At 44.5% G+C, this 20513-nt stretch overlaps 1 protein-coding gene across 1 annotated transcript in view; it reads left to right on the forward strand.

Moving 5' to 3' along the window:
* Window positions 1-20513, forward strand: part of TNMD (tenomodulin) — a 580658-nt gene that overhangs the window by 118145 nt on the left and 442000 nt on the right. The window contains exon 3 of the mRNA XM_078688431.1: window positions 3875-4024. Coding sequence (XP_078544557.1) covers window positions 3875-4024 — 150 coding nt within the window. The remainder of the gene's footprint in view (window positions 1-3874; window positions 4025-20513) is intronic.

A 20513-nucleotide genomic window follows, 5' to 3' on the forward strand; every position in this document is an offset into this window, starting at 1 on the left:
TCGGGTGCATCGATCTACGAAGTCCGAGATCACTGCACAAATTCCGGCGCAGGCTGTGCTGTGCAGCTGCAAGAACCAACGCATGGTGAGACCGCAGCTGAAGAAACCAACGAAGCGCCGTTGCCTCATCGAGAACAGACACATCACTGATCGTCACGCATCGCACCGGAGCACCAAGTCTATGAGAACGCTGGGGCCACAGTAAGAAACTGATACATCACCTCCTTATACAGTAGAAAATTGACGCATCACCTCCCATTTAGTAAGGAATCGACGCATCACTTCCCCTACGTGGCAGTAAGGAACCTACACATCACCTCGTCTGAAGTAAGAAACTGACGCATCACCTTCCCTGTGGCTGTTTTTGTTTGTGACTATGATGCATCCAAGGTGCTTGGTGTTGAAAGTGTCACAACTATAGTTTGCTTTGGACAGAACTGTCTTCTACCTTTTAAAAATCATATTTTGATTACCGTATTGTGGATTTTTGTCATTTTGGTCTTGTTTGGTTTAGTTAAAGATTACATATTTTTCTAAACTGGTGTGGTGTACATTTGTAGCATTACAGTATGTGTGCACAAATGCTTTACATACTACCTCTGAGATAAGCCTATCTGCTCCTGCCAAGCTACCAAGGGGGCGAGCAAGAGTAATTTTAGAAGTGTACCCCCCTAACCTTGACTAGGAAGAAGGGTCCCTACTTGGACGAAGGTGCAAGCTTTCGCCAACTAGAGACCCCCATTTCTAACAGGGGCCATGCATGATAATAGTCCACCACTGATTAATGTAGGCATTCTCTGTGGTATTCTGGCAGTCCCTCACAAAACAGAGATCACTCCATGATATACTGTGAGCCTTTAAGGTGATAAACTCTCTATTCCAAGCACAATACTGGCTTATTGTTGGCATACTGTATGCATACAGGGTAAAATTGTGACTTGTGCAGGCATAGTAGGGGCCCATCAATGGCATATTGTGGGAATACGGTGAGCATCAATATAAATTCTAAATATCCTAGACATAGCAGAGGCCCATCCTTCAGTTAAAGTGGGCATTCATGTACCTTCTGTCTAACTTTGCCGAATAAGTCTTATCCATGACATACCATAGGCATTATAGCAACCTTCTGGCTATCCTTCATATAATCTGTGTCCATCACTTGCATATTGTCAGCATTCCTGAGCACAATCTAGCTATCTCACACATAATTGTGGCCCATCCTGAACATAATGGGGCATTCTTGACTATAGTCCAGCTATCATGTACCTACTAGTGGTCCACCATTGACATAATGTTGGCATTCAGTGTGACATTTTGGCAATCCCATGGAAAATAAGGGTCAATTTCTGGCATATTGTGGGCATTCCTGGTGATATTTTGGGTATCCTTCAGAAAATAGGAGCTCTTAAATGACTGAAGGCATCCAGAGTGAGAAACTGGCTATCACAGGAATAATAGCTTTTAGCTACTGTATCTTGTGTAGGAAAGGGTCCTTCTGTTACCTTTTGTGGACATTCAGGGCAACACTCCAATTATCCCAAGCCTAATCGGGACCCATCAATGACACACTGTCGCCAGTCAGGCTACCCCAGGCATATAAACTGCCCATCCATAAGACACTGTGAACATTTATCGTGACCTTCTGTTTCTAGCTCTCTTAGGCATGTTAGGGTCCATTGCATGACACAGAGTAGCCATTCATGGTTGCATTCTGTCTATCCCTTACACAATAGAGGCTTTTCGATCACATACAGTGACCATTTGGTGCAGCAATCTTGCTATCCCATGCACAATAGGGTCCTATATCATAAAATGCTGTGGGCATTCTTGGGTCATTCTGGCTATTTCTTGCATAATATGGCTCAGCCATAATGAAATGTGGACAATCAGGGCGGCATTATTGGTAAAGCTTGCATAAATGTGACAATTGCCTGGCATATTGTAAGCATTTTGGTCAACATTCTAGCTATCCTTGGCATAATAGTAGTCACCCTTGATATACTCTAGATGTTTCTGGCAACACAGTGGTCATCAATTGAACGGGCACAATAGTTGCTATCCTTGAATTTATGTGGCTGTTCATGACACAATTCTGACAATTCTTAGAATATTAGCGGTGAAAATCCCTTCCACACGCTGAGCTTCACTGGTATTTATTGATGCTAAATGAGCATGAAAGGGAGGATCTGTCCTTGAGTGACATAGGTTCGCGTTAGTGGTACGTTATAATAACACGCAGATGTTTTTGGACCAACCATATATTTTCTAAAAATGTAAACCTATTATTTTCTGTGAACTGAAAATCTTCTTTTTGGCAGAAATACGTTTACCTATGAAAATGGTAAGTTTTATATTAAATGGTGGCAAGTCTATATTTTCAGAAACTTGTAAATTGATGTTTAGGACAAAAATGTACGTGTGTCTAAAATAAATATTATAAAAACTACATGTATCATTCATGAAATGCATGTGAATGTTAGGAGACATGTTGTTTCTTCCCCCTTGCTAAAGGGGGGAATTTTCGAGGCAAATTGCATTAAAGTAAGTACATTGACCAAATCCCTGACAGTGCTCTTAAAATGTTAAATGTCATCAGAGTAGCCTTGACAAAAATTATGCTATGACATAAGTATTGTGTCCTAAATGTTGATTTAAAAATATTATCACATAGTCTGTGGATTTTAGTATTATTAAATGCAATGGGAGGATATGTTTGCAAACAATATTTAGTAAAAAATATATTTGTCAAGCGACATTTAGTCCATGATATTGTGGTGGTATGCTCTCGTGAACGCAGCCTCTCCAGCAGGGAAGCCGTATGTAGCGCCTTCCTGCGGGGCCCTCCTGGCACGCTAGCAGGCCAGCACCTCACACAGACTTCCCTGCTGGGAACATACCTTCAAGCACTGTGAGGGGCCTATTCAGTGTGATAAATTTAATGGAACTACTCTTAACGTAATTATATTGCTCGGTTCCAGACAGGGCTGGACTGCACAAGTTTTCTTCTAGCCTAAAATTCCTCACTGAGGCGAGCAAGGAATACTGGTGGCGCAGGGCATTCTGTCTGTATTCTGCTATTATTTTTAAGATGGGGTACGCCGATGCAAAACCTAGGAAAATTTAAATAATTTCCGGAGGCTTTGCATTTGCTTACTGCAGATTAACACAATTGCCCACACCTACTTACTACCTGTGTGGGCTTACTGCATGACTAGTTTTGAGTCGTTTCTTCATCTGTATTTGTCTATGATATTATCACTACTGCTATCTGAAATATAAGCCTGTAAGACTGTGTAAACAGTCTGCTAACATATAATAGAAGATCTACCTAATTTAGCAGTAGCATTACTTTTTTAAGCCTTTAAGAATTTTCCAGGTCTTTAGTACAAAGCCTCTGATGCTGAAATTTGCATAACATTTGATTATGTCTTTCCACCATTTTTAAACGTTTTCTTGGGTGAACTAGGCTTGCCTAGCATACAACAAACGTATTGAAATATTAAAATATTGCCCCGCTGAATGTCTGGATTTTCAGCCAATTCACGTGAAAACTATGATGCCCATTGCCCTCTTTGACCATGGCATTTTCTCGGGGGCGAGCCTGCCCAAATCCTGACACTCGAGGTCGGGCTAATTGGTTACATTAAATTCGAGCATGTATTTACACCCCAACACTTTCAAAAACGAAACTGATCCTGGACCAGTGGGTTGATGCACTTATTAGTGCTTTTCTCTTGATACAACATTCACATTTCGGTGCCCACAGGGCAATTGAAGAAGATCCAATTAATTTGCAGATTGCTTCGATGCGTTCTTTTCTTTCTTGTTCTTGCAGCCCAATGACATGTCACTTTCCTTTTTTTTTTAATTTCAGATCTATGATGCAGAATATACAATCCTAAACCAAGGGGAGAAGAAAGCAACCGTGCTTATGGAAATTGATCCTAAAAACAGAACAGAGACTTTTTGGACAGCTAATGGCACCGGCACGGATGAAATGATAGAGATACACGACTTTAAGAGCGTGAGCATTGAGAAAATATTTTGTTTCCTGTTATTTTTGAGGGACATGGGTATTTCAGTGAGATTTACTACTGCCTTGTGTCTTAGTTAAGAGATGTGCATTCTTTTCCAGATGCAAGCCACCTCTGGAATTTGCTTTAAGTACTTTTTTTTCTCAGTTGTGCAGAGTACGTTGCAATAAATCATGATTGTTAGTGGAATGTAGCTGACACGGTCATAACTGCACACCCAGTAATATTTCAGATGGGAATAGTTGTCAGTGCTGCAAAGCTTTATGCATCACCTGCAGAACTTCGGAAACTAAGATACAGTAACGTGTAGGTGTGCGGGCCGAATACTTGCTTGTGACTGATAAAGGAATCCTGCATGTCTACAATGGCGCATCTGACACATTTGCCACGATGGCGGTTGAGAGCCCAATTCAAAAATCTATATTGCACTTGCAAGTGAAGAGTGCACGTGGATTTTTAAATGAATATAAGTGTACTTTTGTAAATCACAGGTGTTTTTAAAGTCGTAAAAAGATTTACAAACACAAATATTAATATTTTCGTCAGAGTAAATGTGCTTCCAGTCAGTCAAAGCCGACTGGCGTAGTCGAGTGGCATAACAACAGTCACCGTATCTCCCACATTGCGGGGGTGGAGTGCTCCTGAGTTCCATGGAGGCACACTCAGGCACTCTGCACGTGTGTTGGTTGATCTCATGACTGCGTCAGGGGCCTGGGCGGCCAGCTCCATGCGCATCGCAAGGGGTGCCGCAGTCAAGCTATTCACAACCTTCTCTCCAATCATTTCCCCCTCCCCACAATGCCCGTGGAAACACATCGGAATCCCCAACAGTCATGGTGCCGATATCGGCAACACTTCTCAGTTCTCATACAGCAACATACATAAATAAACCACAAGACACCTTCTCAGTCACCTTGTTAGTGGAGAAAATTGCTGCAGGTTTATTTGCATAACAAATATGCCAACATGGAGGGTTATCTTATGGGCGATCCAAGGGCAGGCCAGTCCCTATGCGCCTGCCTGCCTGATGAGCCAAATGACACCGTGGCCATCGCCAATCGGTGGTTACCAATTTTAGGAGGGGCCATCCCTCCCATCAGTAGACCACCAGTCCACGCACTTACTCATGCCCCCCAAAAGGGGGACGGAGCGTTCCAGGCAGCCCCCGGTTGCTCAGGCCCACAACCGCCCATAGGACTAACATGGCACCGTCGCTCTTCCAGGGGACAACGCTAAGACAACCCTGGCTATACCTGGCTTTGCACCCTTGTTGTGCTGCGGCATATAGTACCCTTCTGTACCTTGCAGACTCTGGATTGCCTTGAAACTCCTCCACAGCTCTGGGGTGGCCACCGTCACAACCAGGGACCCCCACCAAGGGCGGCATATTTACCTACATCCTGTTGATTCCTGGGCCTCTCCCAGGTCCAGCCAAAACCAGTCCAAGCCCATACTCGACCGGAGGCCAACATGCCCCTTCTGGACAGGGGCCCCCATCCTTTTTTAAACTCCCTTTGGACTTTAGCACATGGTCGGCATGCCTGATAAAACCAAGACCCCTCTGTTCAGGGCCTCTACACCTGGCACTCTTGATTTACCCTGCGTGAGGTTTCCATGGCAACCCCTGGCCTGGCCCCTCCCATACCACTTTGGGGTATCTTAGACTATCAAACACACATGCACACCAATGGTTACATAACTTACACCAGGTAGAATTCAATTCTGGCAGCAGGACCCTCCTATCCTGGAAAGTCAAATCATTGCTCCCAAGTGTCAGACCACAGTGGTGAGAGGGGAGATACAATCCCCCACCCTTGCCGCTGCTTCTACAGAAGCTGTTCCAGTGCCTGCACCATAACACTACCCCTCCCCAGGGTGACGTACGGTCAGCTGTACTCTTTAACGCCATGGGATTCCCATCACCCCACCTGCAAGCATGTCCTGCAGAGTCTTGAACTCGAAGGGGGACCCAGTATCCAGGGCACTCGCCTCGCCTAGTCCTTCAGTGCTGCCCTGAAAAGGCGAGACATAGTAGGTTCGACCTGCGCCCCCATAGAGTATAATGGCAGCTGCCAACCCGTCCTGTGTTGCCACACTGGTGTCCCTACACCAGCGAGTGTATATGCGCCCAGGATAACCCAAAATAATTAGTTGGTTGTTGGCTAGATGTTAACATTGCCTGGTTGAAGAACAATACCTTAACAAGCAACTCCTGATAAGATGTGCCAATGCGGGTAGAAGTAAGCGATATCAAGCCTGCCTTACTTCCTCTCACCCAGTTATCTGTGTATAGCGCTTGTTGGAGCATGTCCATCGAATTAAGCCAGTCACCACCCTAGATGACACATTGCCCTCCCAAACGTCTGTAGTATCCCAGGGAGACAGTGTGAACAGGAGGGGCAATCTGTATAAATACCTGCCCTTTTTTAGAATACTGGGAATGCCAAGTGTTAGTTAGTAGCCCATTTGTGCTTAACCCAGAGATTCCCAAATCTTTCGACCATAGCACACTTGTTGGATGACAATATCCACAACCTGCATGGCTGCCAACCAAGGTTATAGGGCGGGAACATTTACACATGTTTATTGTTGCTCCACTCAATGGTATTCGTTGTATCGACTTCCGAAGGATGAAATGCTAAGAGGACCTACCAGGATCTGAACCTGTGACCAAGAGCTCGAACACAACCCTCTTTCAGTTCTGCCCCTCCCCAGGCCTGTAATCGTGTAATCGTGTATCCCAGTGCTGACTTATGGCCTCTTAACCCTTACTTGGGCATGCCTGAGCTATAAACCCTCTTCTAAAAGGCCTGCCAACCGGCTGACCACCAAAATTGCAGTCTCAATGTTAGCTGACAACTCACAAGGAAAATTTGTTTAGCTCAAGCAACTGGTAACATGCAATCAATTAATCTTAACTATGACGGCAAAATGTGCTCTGGTAGTTGTCCGTATTAGTGCTCCACCCCCTCCATATCAGCACTACCAAGGCAATCCGCACCCTCTTGGAATGGCACACTCAAGCCCCAGCTGACAGAAAGTGCCTATTCGTGTGTAGCCCCTAACCTTACATTTTTTACTGACGGTATACCAGGATTATGTTGAAACGTAGCTAGCTTTACTGCAGAGTGCGCATTGCACAATCACAGGTGTGTCTTTGCCTATTCAGTTTCTGGCTGCAAAGCTTGATGACATTGCCAGTCCCTATCCTGGGCGAAAAGAAACAAAGCTTTACTGCTACCCATCTGAGCCGCTGCTGGCGGTAATGCTGGTCCAAATAGCACCGGTAAACTAGATGCTGTACTATGTCTGGCAGAGACAAGGGAGGGTGTAAATATAAAGCCCATTAAGATGATCGTCATATAGACCCAACAGGGAGTGATCTTGTGAAATGAGATAGGGACCACCACCACCACACCCCGCATGTGAATCAGTCCAGGTTTACTTTTCCATGTGCAGTAGTGCCGCCACAATTCGCCAGCATCTAACCTGTGCAGTGTCCTGTTCTGTGCAGTCCCCCTCATGCTTCCACTGGGCACCTATGCCTGATGTGTGTGACCTGGGTGCATGGTTCCCTTGCATGGCAGCCTGCCAGTGAGATAATACATCACATACCCCATAAGTAACGCTACTTGCCTTTGCTAGAATCTTGCCTGGCATTCCTTCATGCCCAAATATACCCAGCGATAATGGCTGTGCTCGGTCAATTGACCCGACCACACATCATACCCACAGAGACAAGATGCAGCCTGTTAACCTGCCCAACAACTCTGTGGAAACCACAAATAAGCAGGATCTGACATAAATGAGAGGATCCCCCAGTTGCATCTGCTGCTGCTATTAGATGGAAATCCCCCAGTTGCCACTTGAGCTTAAAGCTGCAGCCCTGTGCACGTTATAAGCTCTGCCGTACCTAACTTCATGTCTCCTCACTGTGCAGCCCCACTGCTGTCGTCTCCCCGAGAAAGTCATGCACATCTGCTAATGTGTACCATGGACCAGACAAGTGGGTGGGAGCAGGGGGGAACAATCTGTGCATATAACTGCCGTATCTTGAAATGGAAATGACAATTGTTCTCAATACATGGTTGACTTTAATGCTTCAACCCATTCTTTCACCAGGATTTGGGACAACAGCCCACTTATGGATAACAGCTTCCACCCCCGCGCAGCATGGCTCTATGGGTGGGAAATGTTATGCGAAACTCCAACCCTGTAACATGCCCTCAATTCCAGAGCACACATCCTTGTGGAATTTAAATGAGTGGGGATCTCCGATGTCAATACTGAGGGAGTACTCTGTGTTGGTATATTGTGCTAGACATTGCCTGTGTCACTCCCAACTTGCGTATTTCCTGCGTATACCCTCCTGAAAGGTAACTTGGTGCTGCAAAGCATGTTTTTCCTGCTACCAACATATGGGCTCAACCCTCAGAAGAGCTTAGGCTCGGTGAGCTATTGGGTGTCTAACCTATCCCTTCCCCTGGAAGTGCAACAACCGCTGCAGTTTTGGGAACCCAACTAAGCACCACAATCATTGACCTACCCCTGCAGAGGGAACAACCCCTCAGCCTCTGAAACTCGTAATGAGCTCAGCTGGCTGAAGTCACGGCTAAACTCAATTACTAGTGTGTGTGCTTGGGCCTATCAAAAGTAAATGTAATTCCATTACTACTGTTGTGCAAGAAACACACAACCATTGGCTCCCCATGATTCAATACCTTCCTGCTAATAATGGCTTCCTTGAAAAATGTTTAACATTCTTATGTTCTGCAATGAAGGAACTGCAAGACTAATGACCCTGCATTCTGGATGAAACAGAGTTCCTGTGCTGTAACCTTTGCCTTCTTTTGTAAACCGTGCTGGTACCAATAACATTTAAATACCCTATCAATGCAATTACAAGCATGATTCGAAGCATGTGGCCCTGATGTACGCCTTGTACTTGGATACCCAAACATACAAAACGCTGGCTACAACACTCTCTACTGTCACTCCAAATAGGCTAATACATTCTTTCCTTTGAAAACAAAGGGACTTCGTTTTTGCTTCCGATCTCGGGTTGCGTTTACCCACAGACAACACAATAACGCTTGTAACAATAAACGCCCCCGAAACCATAATAACCGTTTGCTTGTGTTTGCTATTACACCAAGCACTGCAATACTACCCATGAAAACACATCACGTGCCTCTCCACAGTGAGCTCCAGCATGCTGGCTGTCAAAACCAGGCGCTCAATGAGTAAAGGGGAGCAAATACGACCAGACTATTCTCCAGGCACCACACTGCCAGCAACATGCTAATCAAAATTCACTTCCGGTGTCACCGCACCTACACCGGAAGCCAATTCCTAAACCATGGGCGGAACCAATTTGGCGAACAAACTGAAGAGGCCCGGGCTGCTAACCAATCATGCACGCCCCTGTTGTAACGGTGGAAGTGTCACCCTTAGTCGTTGAAATGTCACATTATTACACTGAAGTTTTGAGCATGTCGCACATAGCGTTCTGCCTTGGCAGCTGTGTTAAATCATTGTAACTAACACACAGTACACTTACAGCCGTCGGGCCAAGTCCGTGCTATACAAGACTGCAAGTAAATTAAACCATCTGGACGCACTTCGGCGAAGGACAGAGCATGACGAGAAACACTCATTCAAGGGTAACCACTCAGGCAGCTGTTGCCCAGCTACAACTGGCGCTATCAGCACGCCTGCGCATTCAAGGTTCTACCGGGCAAGTTTGTACAGAGAACCTGTGTGATATCCTGTATATTTATTCACACTTCTCATGTACATCTTTCCCAAGTCTCTATCATCCTATGTCCTCCCTGTCATCCTTCTAGATTTAGAGTGCTTATCTATGATTAGAATTTAGGTATGTCATAGTATGCTGTGATAAACTGGAAGACTGTGGTTCAGTTGAAGACTGTCTTGTCCTTGCTGGTGGATGGGATCCTTCTTGAAGATTAAACTATTACAAATCTTCCACCTGCTTCCAGCCTGATTTATTTGGAATATTAGACTGGCGTAGTCGGCAGTCTGGAAGTATCCCAACAGATATATAATATAAATGGAAAGTCTACACTAATTTTTACAAGTATTAAGGAAATCGTCATTGAAGTTTAAAGTTTTTTCTAATTTTAACGTTCCTCGCTCCCTTGACTGTGGTAACTATTCGATCTTCTATGACGCTTATTTGAATGGGAAGATGATAGCAGAAAGTTTGGGAATCGTACATGATATGCGATAATGCTGTGATATTTTGTTATCCAAGATTAAGGATTTCCTGCAGAATCGGCACATATTGTAACGTACAGGATTTCCTGCAGAATCTGCACATATTGTACATTTTCTCAAAACGAATTAAGCGTTTTCTGTACATTGTTTACTGCAGGTCCAACGACATTAAGTGGTCTTGAGCGTTTATTTAATTTTAAAAAAAAGTACTTGGGGAATGTTGTGGGTCTCTGTTCCAATGCTGTGGTCTTATGACGTTTGTCTCTTGGAAACTGGAGCGCACACCGTATCTATCGAGAGATTTAACCAAACTACGTTATTACACTACGTGAGGTGCCATCATGGAAGTATTTTTTTCCTTCTTTCATCGGCGACCGGAACATGTAGTGTGATCCAATGACGTTTGCACTTTGTTCAAAGGGGCAAGCCTTCATCTTTGTTGACATTCTAGCTTCGTGTTTGCTTTAGTGTTGTAACATCAGCTTATTATTTCGGCTTTTGCATAATAAAAAGGCGGACTTCACTTCAGCGATTTGCACGCTGAGTCAAACTCTTGAACTTTCCAATTGTTACGGATTGTTTCCAGCGATTCGCACACTAAGCCTTACATTACAGCGGACAAACTGTAACAGCGATTTGCACGCTAAGCCTTACATTACAGTGGTTCAACGTAGCGGATTGTTTCAGCGATTCGCACGCTATGCCAAACTTTTGAGGGGATCAAAGGAAGCGGATCTTTTCAGCGATTCACACGCTCTGTGTCTTATTAACTCTCTTCACATTCATGATGGTATGAGGGAATTTCTGCAGCCATTTCTGATCACAAGTTGATGTGTCACTTCATATTATACACATATTTTTAGGCTTTATTAAGGTTTCTTTAGTGTCATGATGCTCCTTGCTTATGGATTCTACTTCTGTAGATTATACACTTAGTGTACTCTTGTATGCTCAAGTATGTTTAGTTTATGAGGTTATATCCATTTTTATTTACTAAAATTTATATATATATATATATTGTTTTTTTTGTCATTATAATTATGTTTGTTGCTTATGTTTGGGGCCATGCAGAACGTTATGGCTGCTCCTTTCTTTCTAGCCAACCCTGGTGAGCCACCTATTAAATGGAAAAAATGGAAGAGTGTGATTGAGCGCTACGCTAGGGTGTGTGGAGCTTCCTTGAGCGCTGAGAGAAAGACATCTCTTCTTCTGCATTGCCTGGGTGCTGAAGGACAAGATGTGTATGATCACCTGCCTGATTTATCAGAGGATGAGTCCAATGGCGTAAATGATTATGAAATTGCTATTCTAAAATTAGATAAGCACAATCTACTTAGAGTTAGTATGATTCTAGAAAGATATAACTTTGGTAAAAGAACTCAGAAGGAAGAGGAAAGTGTTGAGACGTATGTTACTGTTTTGAGAAAGCTTGCCTCATCTTGTAAATTTGAAAATGTAACTGATGAGCACATTAGAGACCAGTTTATGCTGGGATGCAATAAGGAAAAAGGTAGGGAAGAACTTTGGCTAAGGGATGAACCTAGTTTAGATGAGGGTATCTCTATTGCTAAAAGAATTGAACATTCATTAAAATGTGTTGAAGTAATTAAAAAAGAGTCTACGAAGGAAGCTAAAGTTCAATTGGTTAATGATGAAAAAGTTAAAGGTAAGCAAAAGGTTGAATGCAAAAAAAATGAATGAAAATGTTACACGTTTTAAGTGTTTTATGTGTGACAATCCTAGACACCTTGCTAATGACAAGAGGGGTCCAGCTCTTGATCACGTTTGTTCTGAATGCAAAAAGAAAGGTCATTTTTCTGTAGTGTGTAAAACGAAACCCAGACCTAGGATAAAAAAGGTTGCTATTTTCGAAGGTAATGATTCTGATATAAGTTCTGAAGGTGTTGAATCTGGTCAAGTTATTGTGCAGGTTCAGGCATCATCTTCCGGTAAGCCTTCTCCTACTGATGAAAATATAGTAGAAGGTCAATCCACTAATGTTCTATTTGACTCTGGGGCTAAGATTACAATAGTGTCAAATGCGTTCTACATGAACATACTTGAAGAAAGAGTTAAGTTGTTGAAACCAGACATTATTCCTGTGGCTTATGGGGGCGAGCCAATAGCATGGCTATTTCATGGGGGTGAAAGAGTATAAAGGCAGAATGATAGCATTATAAATTGGTTACATCAAGGAGATTTAGGAGAATGTGTCTCATATTGAAAAATCTAATGATGAGGATTATGTGAAGGATCTTATGAAGGATTTCCCTGATGTGTTTAAAAAAGGGCTAGGTTGCTTGAAGGGTTACCAGCATGGAATAAAGTTGAAAGCTGGTTCCCTTCTTGTTTACTGTAAAGTTAGGAATGTTCCCCTATCAGTTAGATCTGATATGCAAACGGAAATTGAAAAACTAAAGAGTATAATTGAGGAGGTGGAGGGAACGGAATGGTTGGCTCCGGTGGTCGCAGTAAGGAAACCTAATGGCGATCTACGTTTATGTATTGATTTGCGCCAATTGAACAAGAATGTTGTGGTTGACAGATACCCTCTTCCAAATATACATGAATTGGTAACTTTATTAGGTGGTGCAAAGGTGTTTAGCACCTTAGATCTGACATCTGCATATCATCAGATCAAGTTGGAACCTTCTTCTAGAGATCTTACAGCATTTATCACGCCTTTTGGAACTTTTAGATTTGTTTGTATGCCATTTGGACTTATTTCAGCTTCTTCTGCTTTCCAGTGGGCTATGGAAAATGTTTTAAAAAATATAAAAGGCGTGTGCATCTATCAGGATGATTTGTTGATATTTGCTAAAAGTAAAAAGATTATGATAGTATATTGAGGTCTGTTCTGTTGAAACACTGTGAACACAAGTTAACCATAAAGGTGGAGAAATGTAAATTTAGGGTCAATGCATTGAATTATCTTGGACATCATATTTGTGGTAGTGGTATTAAACCAAAACAAGAACTTGTCAACAACATTATGAACATGTCTTCTCCGTCAAATAAAGAGGAGTTAATGAAGTTTTTGGGAATGGTGGAATACTATTCAAAGTTTGTTTAAAACTTTGTAGATCGTACAATTGACATGAGATCTTTATTGTGTAAGGGTGTGAACTTCAATTGGTCTGCAAAATGTGAGAAAGAGTTTTCAGATATTAAAGCATGCTTGAATAATGCTACATTTCTTGAGAGTTTTGATCCAAAATGTAAATGCATTCTCAGTACAGATGCTAGTGAAAAGGATCTAGGAGCAGTTCTACAGCAATTAGGTCCATCTGGGTTAAAAACAATTATGTTTTTGTCTCGAAGCTTGAAGGATCCTGAGGCTAGATATTCTGATGTGGAACGTGAATTGCTCGCTCTATTTTGGGCCATAAAGAAATTAAAGAAGTTTTTATGGGGCATACAGTTTGAAGTCCGAACAGACCATAATCCTTTTATTGAGATTTTTGAAAAAAAAGGAATTGACATGATTTCTAGTCGTATTACCAAATGGGTAATTGGGCTCCAAGATTATTCCTTCTCAATTAAATATATTCCAGGCGTGGAAAACAGCATTGATGATGCTCTTTCTCGCCTTGTTTCCTCTGAGGATCCTGATTGTTGCAATGATGATCTGAGCTGTATCAATGATTGTGTGTGTGTTATTGATCGAGGTCACATTAGTGAAGAAAAGTGGAGTGATGCTATTGGCATGGATGAAGTGATTAAAAATGTAATGTCTTTATTGCAGGGATCTTGGTCAAGTGCTAAGTTAGGGTCTGAGGAGAGCAAACCATTTTGGCATGTGAGACACGAACTGTCTGTGGACAATGGTATTCTATTTCGAGGATCGAAACGTATTCCTCCTAAAAGTTTGAGAAATGAGTTGATAAATTTAACTCACGTCTCTCATCCAGGCATAACGAAAACTAAGGAAAGGTTACGTTTGTGTTATTGGTAGCCTGGACTGGAAAAAATGGTGGAAAAAGAGATTTGTGAATGCATGCCATGTATTATGAGTGATAAGTCAAAGACTCCTAGAGTTCAACCTATGTTGGTAAGAAGAAGACCATCACGTCGCTGGGAGGATGTTGCTCTGGACATTTTAGGTCCCAATAATGAAAAAGGTTCTCAGGTGTTTTTGCTAGTTTTAATGGATATGTATTCACGTTGGCCGTAAGTTTTCTTTTTGAACAGCATTGATTCCAGCAATGTTATTAAGTGTTTTCGAAGTTTGTTTTCTAGAGAGGGTATTCCAACCTCTATTCTTACAGATAATGGAGTACAATTGACTTCAAAGGAAATGGAAAAATTCTGTCCTCTAATGGTATCTCTCATAAGTTGTGTGCTCGCCACCATCCAGAGGCCAATGGAATGGTCGAGAGGCTCAATAGAGTTTTAAAAGAGACCATTTTGTTGTCTAAAGCCATGTTTTTGGCTTGATAAAAAAAGCTGTGGAAAAAATTGATGAATATAGGTTGACTCCACATTCCACCACGGGGAAAACTCCTTTCTTGCTTTTTAGAGGCAGAGTACCTAATACTAATCTTGAGCCGTCGTGGGTCAATAAATATTCCTTGGAAAAGGGTAAGTGTCAAGCAAATTATAGTGAGGTGCATGATAGAGAGGAGAGTAAAGCTGTGAAAAGGAAAATGCATTTTGATTACAAGAGGTCAACTAGTAAAACTGTGGTAAAAGTTGGTGATTGGGTTGCTATTAAACAACCTGGAATGGGTGCCAATCTAAAGTATTTCAAACCTATGAGAGTCATAAAGGTGTTTACAAATGCAGCGAAAACTCATGATCATAGGGTTTTTAACCTGAATAGAGTTGCAGTGTTGAATGATAATGTTCATAAATTCTCCAATACTGTGTCCAATAGTCTAAAAAGACAATATGAGGGATGGTGGTGGTTTGCGACGATCTCTCAGACAATCTGTATGTAAGTATTTAGATGACTATCTTCAATCGTAAATGTTTATTGAAATTGTATATTATCAGTTTTCATCTTGATGATTAGATCCAATTTATAATCTTTAAAGAAAATGTATATAGTGTTTATGTTTATTTGTTATGAAGGGAGATGTGTGATATCCTGTATATTTATTCTCACTTCGCATGTACATCTTTCCCAAGTCTCTATCATCCTATGTCCTCCCTGTCATCCTTCTATGATTAGAATGTAGGTATGTCATAGTGATAAATTGGAAGACTGTGGTTCAGTTGAAGACTGTCTTGTCCTTGCTGGTGGATGAGATCCTTCTTGAAGATTAAACTATTACAAATCTTCCACCTGCTTCCAGCCTGATGTATTTGGAATATAACACCCTCCGACTAACTTTCTGGGCCTCGTCCCCTTGCGAGGAGTGGACCTCGGGTCCCTGGCAAAGCTCGCCGTGTGCTCCTACGAAATAAAATCTGTGCAAGGACTACCAGCACCTGAAAACGATGGAGGGGTGAGGCCGTCGCCCCCATGCAGTCCAGTGCCAATACGCTCACCCACACCAAAGACAGTCATAAACACATAAGCCTGAGCCTGTCAGGGAGGTGATTTAGGTTATTGTCTGGCATGGACTTGGCCCATCTAGATTTGGGTGAAGGAATATTAATTAGCTGGAGCCGGGACTGAAACCTCAGCCCCCCTTCCATGACAAAGGTCCGGCCTGTGGGACTCCTATACCTCTTCGAGATTGTGATCATGATGCTTTACGCGCAGTACCCTATGCCTGGAAACACACAACATACTATGCCAGCGTAACTGGGAATCTGCACCGTAAATATGCCTTAAAGAAGGGGCCTGTGACAATAGACTGTGATGTGCCCTTGTTTACTTGCCAGTTGAGAAACAAGCGAGGACATTATCGCTTCAGTCACAGACCCTCAGCCTGTGTTTTTTCGAGGAAAACTCCCCCTTCCCAACCTTCCAATCAGAGTTACCTCCATATCACTGTGAAAACTGAAGCAATATGGGCAACTTGACAGCACTGTTAGGCCCTGGTATGGGGAGGCGATACGGTGTTCATCGGAGGGCTTCCCCATGCACAAGAGTTTGATACCCCAGGGTGAAAAAAAGCGCCCTCGGCCGCATGGCGCTGTCTACAATGGGGTACCTGTGTTGGTATGATGTGGTCAATTACCACGTACGATCCGGTCCCTGGATCCTAGCATGCCTTCAGGGCTGAACTAAGAATTATATAGGGCAAACTAAACCGAGATGTCGGGTATCAGAGCTCTAACATGAGCACCAGTTCCGTTACAAGAGAGCACATTCATTTGCAAGGCACTGGGAGATAATTGATTAGCCCCGAATCACAATATGTTGAGCGTCTTTGCAGGGACTCAAACCCGGTTCCCCCATCTTTGAGGTCGACTGCTCTAACCGTAAGGCTTATCCACTCACCTTGTCAATATAAGTTTCAGCTGCTCCCTAAGGTCACGTCAAATCGTGGTTGTACAAATCCGTTCCGCCACGTATCCCCCTGGCCGGCTAGCAGTGCACGAGAGCTGCGCGGTGCCGAACCACCAGTAGAAAAGACAGAACGTTCCTGGTAAGGGTGCGTGGGGGAGGGGACACAAGCCATGCCTCTGCATACACCACCAAGTGGCCGAACTCACGCCGCAAAATACCGGTGGCTCAAATCTCTGCCCCACACTGTGCCACCTTTATAATGAACAGGCACAGGGAGATTCAGTGATTTGCCCAGAGTCCCAGGCTGTGGACGCGACCATGAGCCTGTCTCCTCATCAGCCTGCGAGAGAGGCACTTACAGGGAAATCTGCACACCCTACGTAGCCTGACAGGCCCGCACTGTCCCCGACCACGAGGGCATCGGCATACCAACTGCCCGCTCAACATCACCCCGGAGCCCCATCCTCCTGTGAGCAGCAAACATGATAAAAATCTTGCCTCTCTCCCCAAGTTTAGTTTAATCATACAACGTGTGATTATTGGCAAGAGCATCGCAAGCATACAAGCACTTCACACTGCCCATTTAATCTTCGGCCTCTCAGCAGAGACTACCAACAGGGTACCATTCTTTGTGAGCGTCGTCTGAAGGATAGTGATACTGTGCTTTGATCACGGATTCTCGCCTGCCCCTCTCCCTTCAAAATGTGCTTGCCCCTGTGCTCTCTCGCTCTAGTTTGCTTTTTTGCATTACCTGAATCCATCGAGTCACTGGGGTTATTGTAGCCATCAGACCTCATCCTCTCCTAACACTGGGAGGCTCACATTTTAAGCTAATCATTTAAGCAGGAGAGAGGCACAAAATATTCGATTACAAATAAAGCCGAAGAAACCGCAGCGTTATAATGAAGGACATTTTTGTTGGAGAGCTGCGCTTTGCCGCCCAGGTGCAGCGTGGGAGGCAACACGACTCGCTGCTCCCCCCTGCCTCACACGTGTCGGTTGTCCCCAAGCTTGGCTCCGCATTGAACTCCCCGCCCCATGGCGCTGTTGCTGGGGGCTCACCTGTACACAATGTGGGGGGGCCACTCGACTCACCACCCCCCTCCACAGGTGGGCCTGGCTCTGCTATAACATCCCCGACGCTCGGCGCTGATGCCGTTGGTCGGCTGCCTATTCACCATTGTGCAAACCGAGGGGGCGATGTGACTCTCCGCCCCCTCACCCCACAACATGTTGGGTGTCCCACTGGCCTAGCTTCCCATAAGAATACCACCAACTCGCGGCGCTGATGCCGGGGTAGGCTGCTCTCTACCCCGATGGGCTACCCGCTGGGGGCTCCCCCACACCTAACATCACGCCTGATCGCCTGATGTCACGTGGTGCCTTGGCGGGTCCACTACAGCGAATTAGGTGGCCGTGCTGGGAAAAATATTACCCCCACATCAAGGGCTGTGCTAACAGGGAATGCCATGCAGGACTGCCCGGCTGCCGCCTCCTAGGCCAAACACCCCTTTTGCCCAAACCCCCGTCCCACTCCCTGGCCCCCGCCACACTGGTGCCGGCGTTAGCGGACCTCGCGGGGGCCGGGGCATCTGTACATGGGACAAAGTCCCACCTTGGCCTGGCCCGCATATTGTGCCATGGGTAGGGGGTGGGCTGGGGTGCAGGACTAACCTCGTGCTCTAAAGGTCGGCATCCACAGCACACATGTCTGAAACAGCGAAATGGGCAGCAGGCAAGAGGCTGCACCATGGGCGGGGGAAGGTATTAGTATCCCTGTCCTCCCGCACCACAGCCTGAAGTGATGCGGCCGACTGACCTTCTGGTCCCTAGACCGGGGACCCTAACAGGCTAACTCGTGTGCCTTCCTGTGGCACTAAGGCGGCCGCCCTGTTAGGAGGGTCCCCTGCCTGGACCCCGGACAGCCTGACAGAGTAGAGCTTCCTCGCAGTTACGCCTCTCGTCGTCCGTCCTCTCTGTCACTTAGGGGAGGAGATGTAGCCTCGAGGCTTTGAAACCGGGGAACCACAGTCAACATTCTGTGATTCTGGGCAAATAACTTAATATATTTGTGCGCCAAACTATATAAAATCAGTTCACATTGTGTAATATAATCTGGTGTGCATTTAAAGCGCCCTGATCCCTGTGGGTCGAGTTCGCACTATATAAAGAAAACAAACACACCTTCATTGCACTCAAGCACTTCTCCAGGCAAGTAAATGAGCCATCAAAGAACAGGTCTCAAAATGTGATTTGCAGATTGCTTAAACGTCTTTCTCTGACATTAAGTGGGACAATACAAACTGGAATCCCACACAAATAAAAATAAACTATGTTCTCTAAATCACCCTTGAGGAATATCATGTCTCAGGGAAATGTGCTTCCCAGTTTGATATGAATGCCAGATTTAGGAAATATTTTGCATGCACCTATCTCTGTGTCAGAACTTGTGAAATATTATTCTTTGTGCTTGTTGTGTTTAGGTACTTTAATCTAATACTAATACCTGAGGGTATTCCTATGACTTTTACTGATTTAAAATCAAACCATGCTGGAAAAAACTCTTAACCTGTACTTTCATCCTTTTTAGGTCTCGCCTGCCGTTAGCAGCACGCATGAGCTGCTCTTGCTGTGCGAGGGCCTCTTGGAATCAATACAGTTTCTGATTGGGGCTTGAAGCCCCGCCCCGTCTTTCCTTTGGCTTGCATCATAGCTTATGCTAAACGCAGCCTTCTATGGTGAAGGAGGCTTTTTAATCCCTTCTTGTTGCCGCTCTGTCCACTTTTAGCCCCGCCCACCAGGATTGCATCTTTTACTGGCGGCATGACACTCTGTTCTTCATTACTCCGTGTAGGCACTTTGTTTTTTCAGCACGGAGATTGCGTGATGTAAACAAGCGTTTGCAATACACAAGAGCTTCACTGATCTTCAGGTAAGTCAGAGAGACAATCGCTTCCTCCGATGTCACCTTAATAGGCTGCACCCTACTCTTGCAGAAAAGGCGTAGGTGCAGCAGAGTGGAGTCTTCCATCCATAAAACTAGATGCCATTGGGACCACTGTACTGTAATGATCCACTGCTGAGAATGGGGGGTTATGGACAGATGCTGTGTTTTTGTTTTATTCCTGCTCCCGCCCAGGTTGAGAAAAACAAATACTTCGGGCGAACTGTCCCTGTTAAGTTAGTAATTGTAATTCATTTTCGGGCAGGATAAACAAGTGTTAACAATATACAATAAGATTACAAAAATAGCGGTGCACTTGACGAAAGCAGAGCCCCCTGGCCATGTCTTTACAGTGTGCGGTTATCTGGCGCTGCATCTCACTGGTGCCAGGTCTCCGAGGAGGGCCCAGACACCTCTCTGTCCCTCGTGATACTGGCACACACCTAGAGCCGGGGCTTCCCGCGAACCTTCCACGGGAGCACCCGAGGGAGCCGCTGGTGTTCGAGGGGAGTGGGGAGCTACAGACACTGGGGAGGGGCTCTGCACTCCCACCTGTCCCAGTGAGTGGTATGTGCTGAGAATCCTCCCCCAAACCACCCTGTCAGCGCTCTCAGGTTTCCCAGGCCCATGTGTGAGTACCCCGTCCAGTCCTGGATTTGCTTATATTTAGTCCTGATTAAATATTGGCATCAGCAAAACTACTAGTCCTACAATGCAAAAAAAAAAAACACATCAAATGATCACTGTTTGCCCTGGGAAGCTTGAGAGATTTTAGGCCCCTTTGTTGAAGGAACCGCCAGAGAAAGACAAAACAACTAACACCCACTTCAATTAACAGCGTGATATGTTATGTTAGTAATATGTTGTCAAGACTCCCTGATTCCATTGTTAT

Source organism: Lissotriton helveticus, chromosome 4_1 (assembly GCF_964261635.1).
Source record: "Lissotriton helveticus chromosome 4_1, aLisHel1.1, whole genome shotgun sequence".
NCBI classification, from domain to species: Eukaryota; Metazoa; Chordata; class Amphibia; order Caudata; family Salamandridae; genus Lissotriton; species Lissotriton helveticus.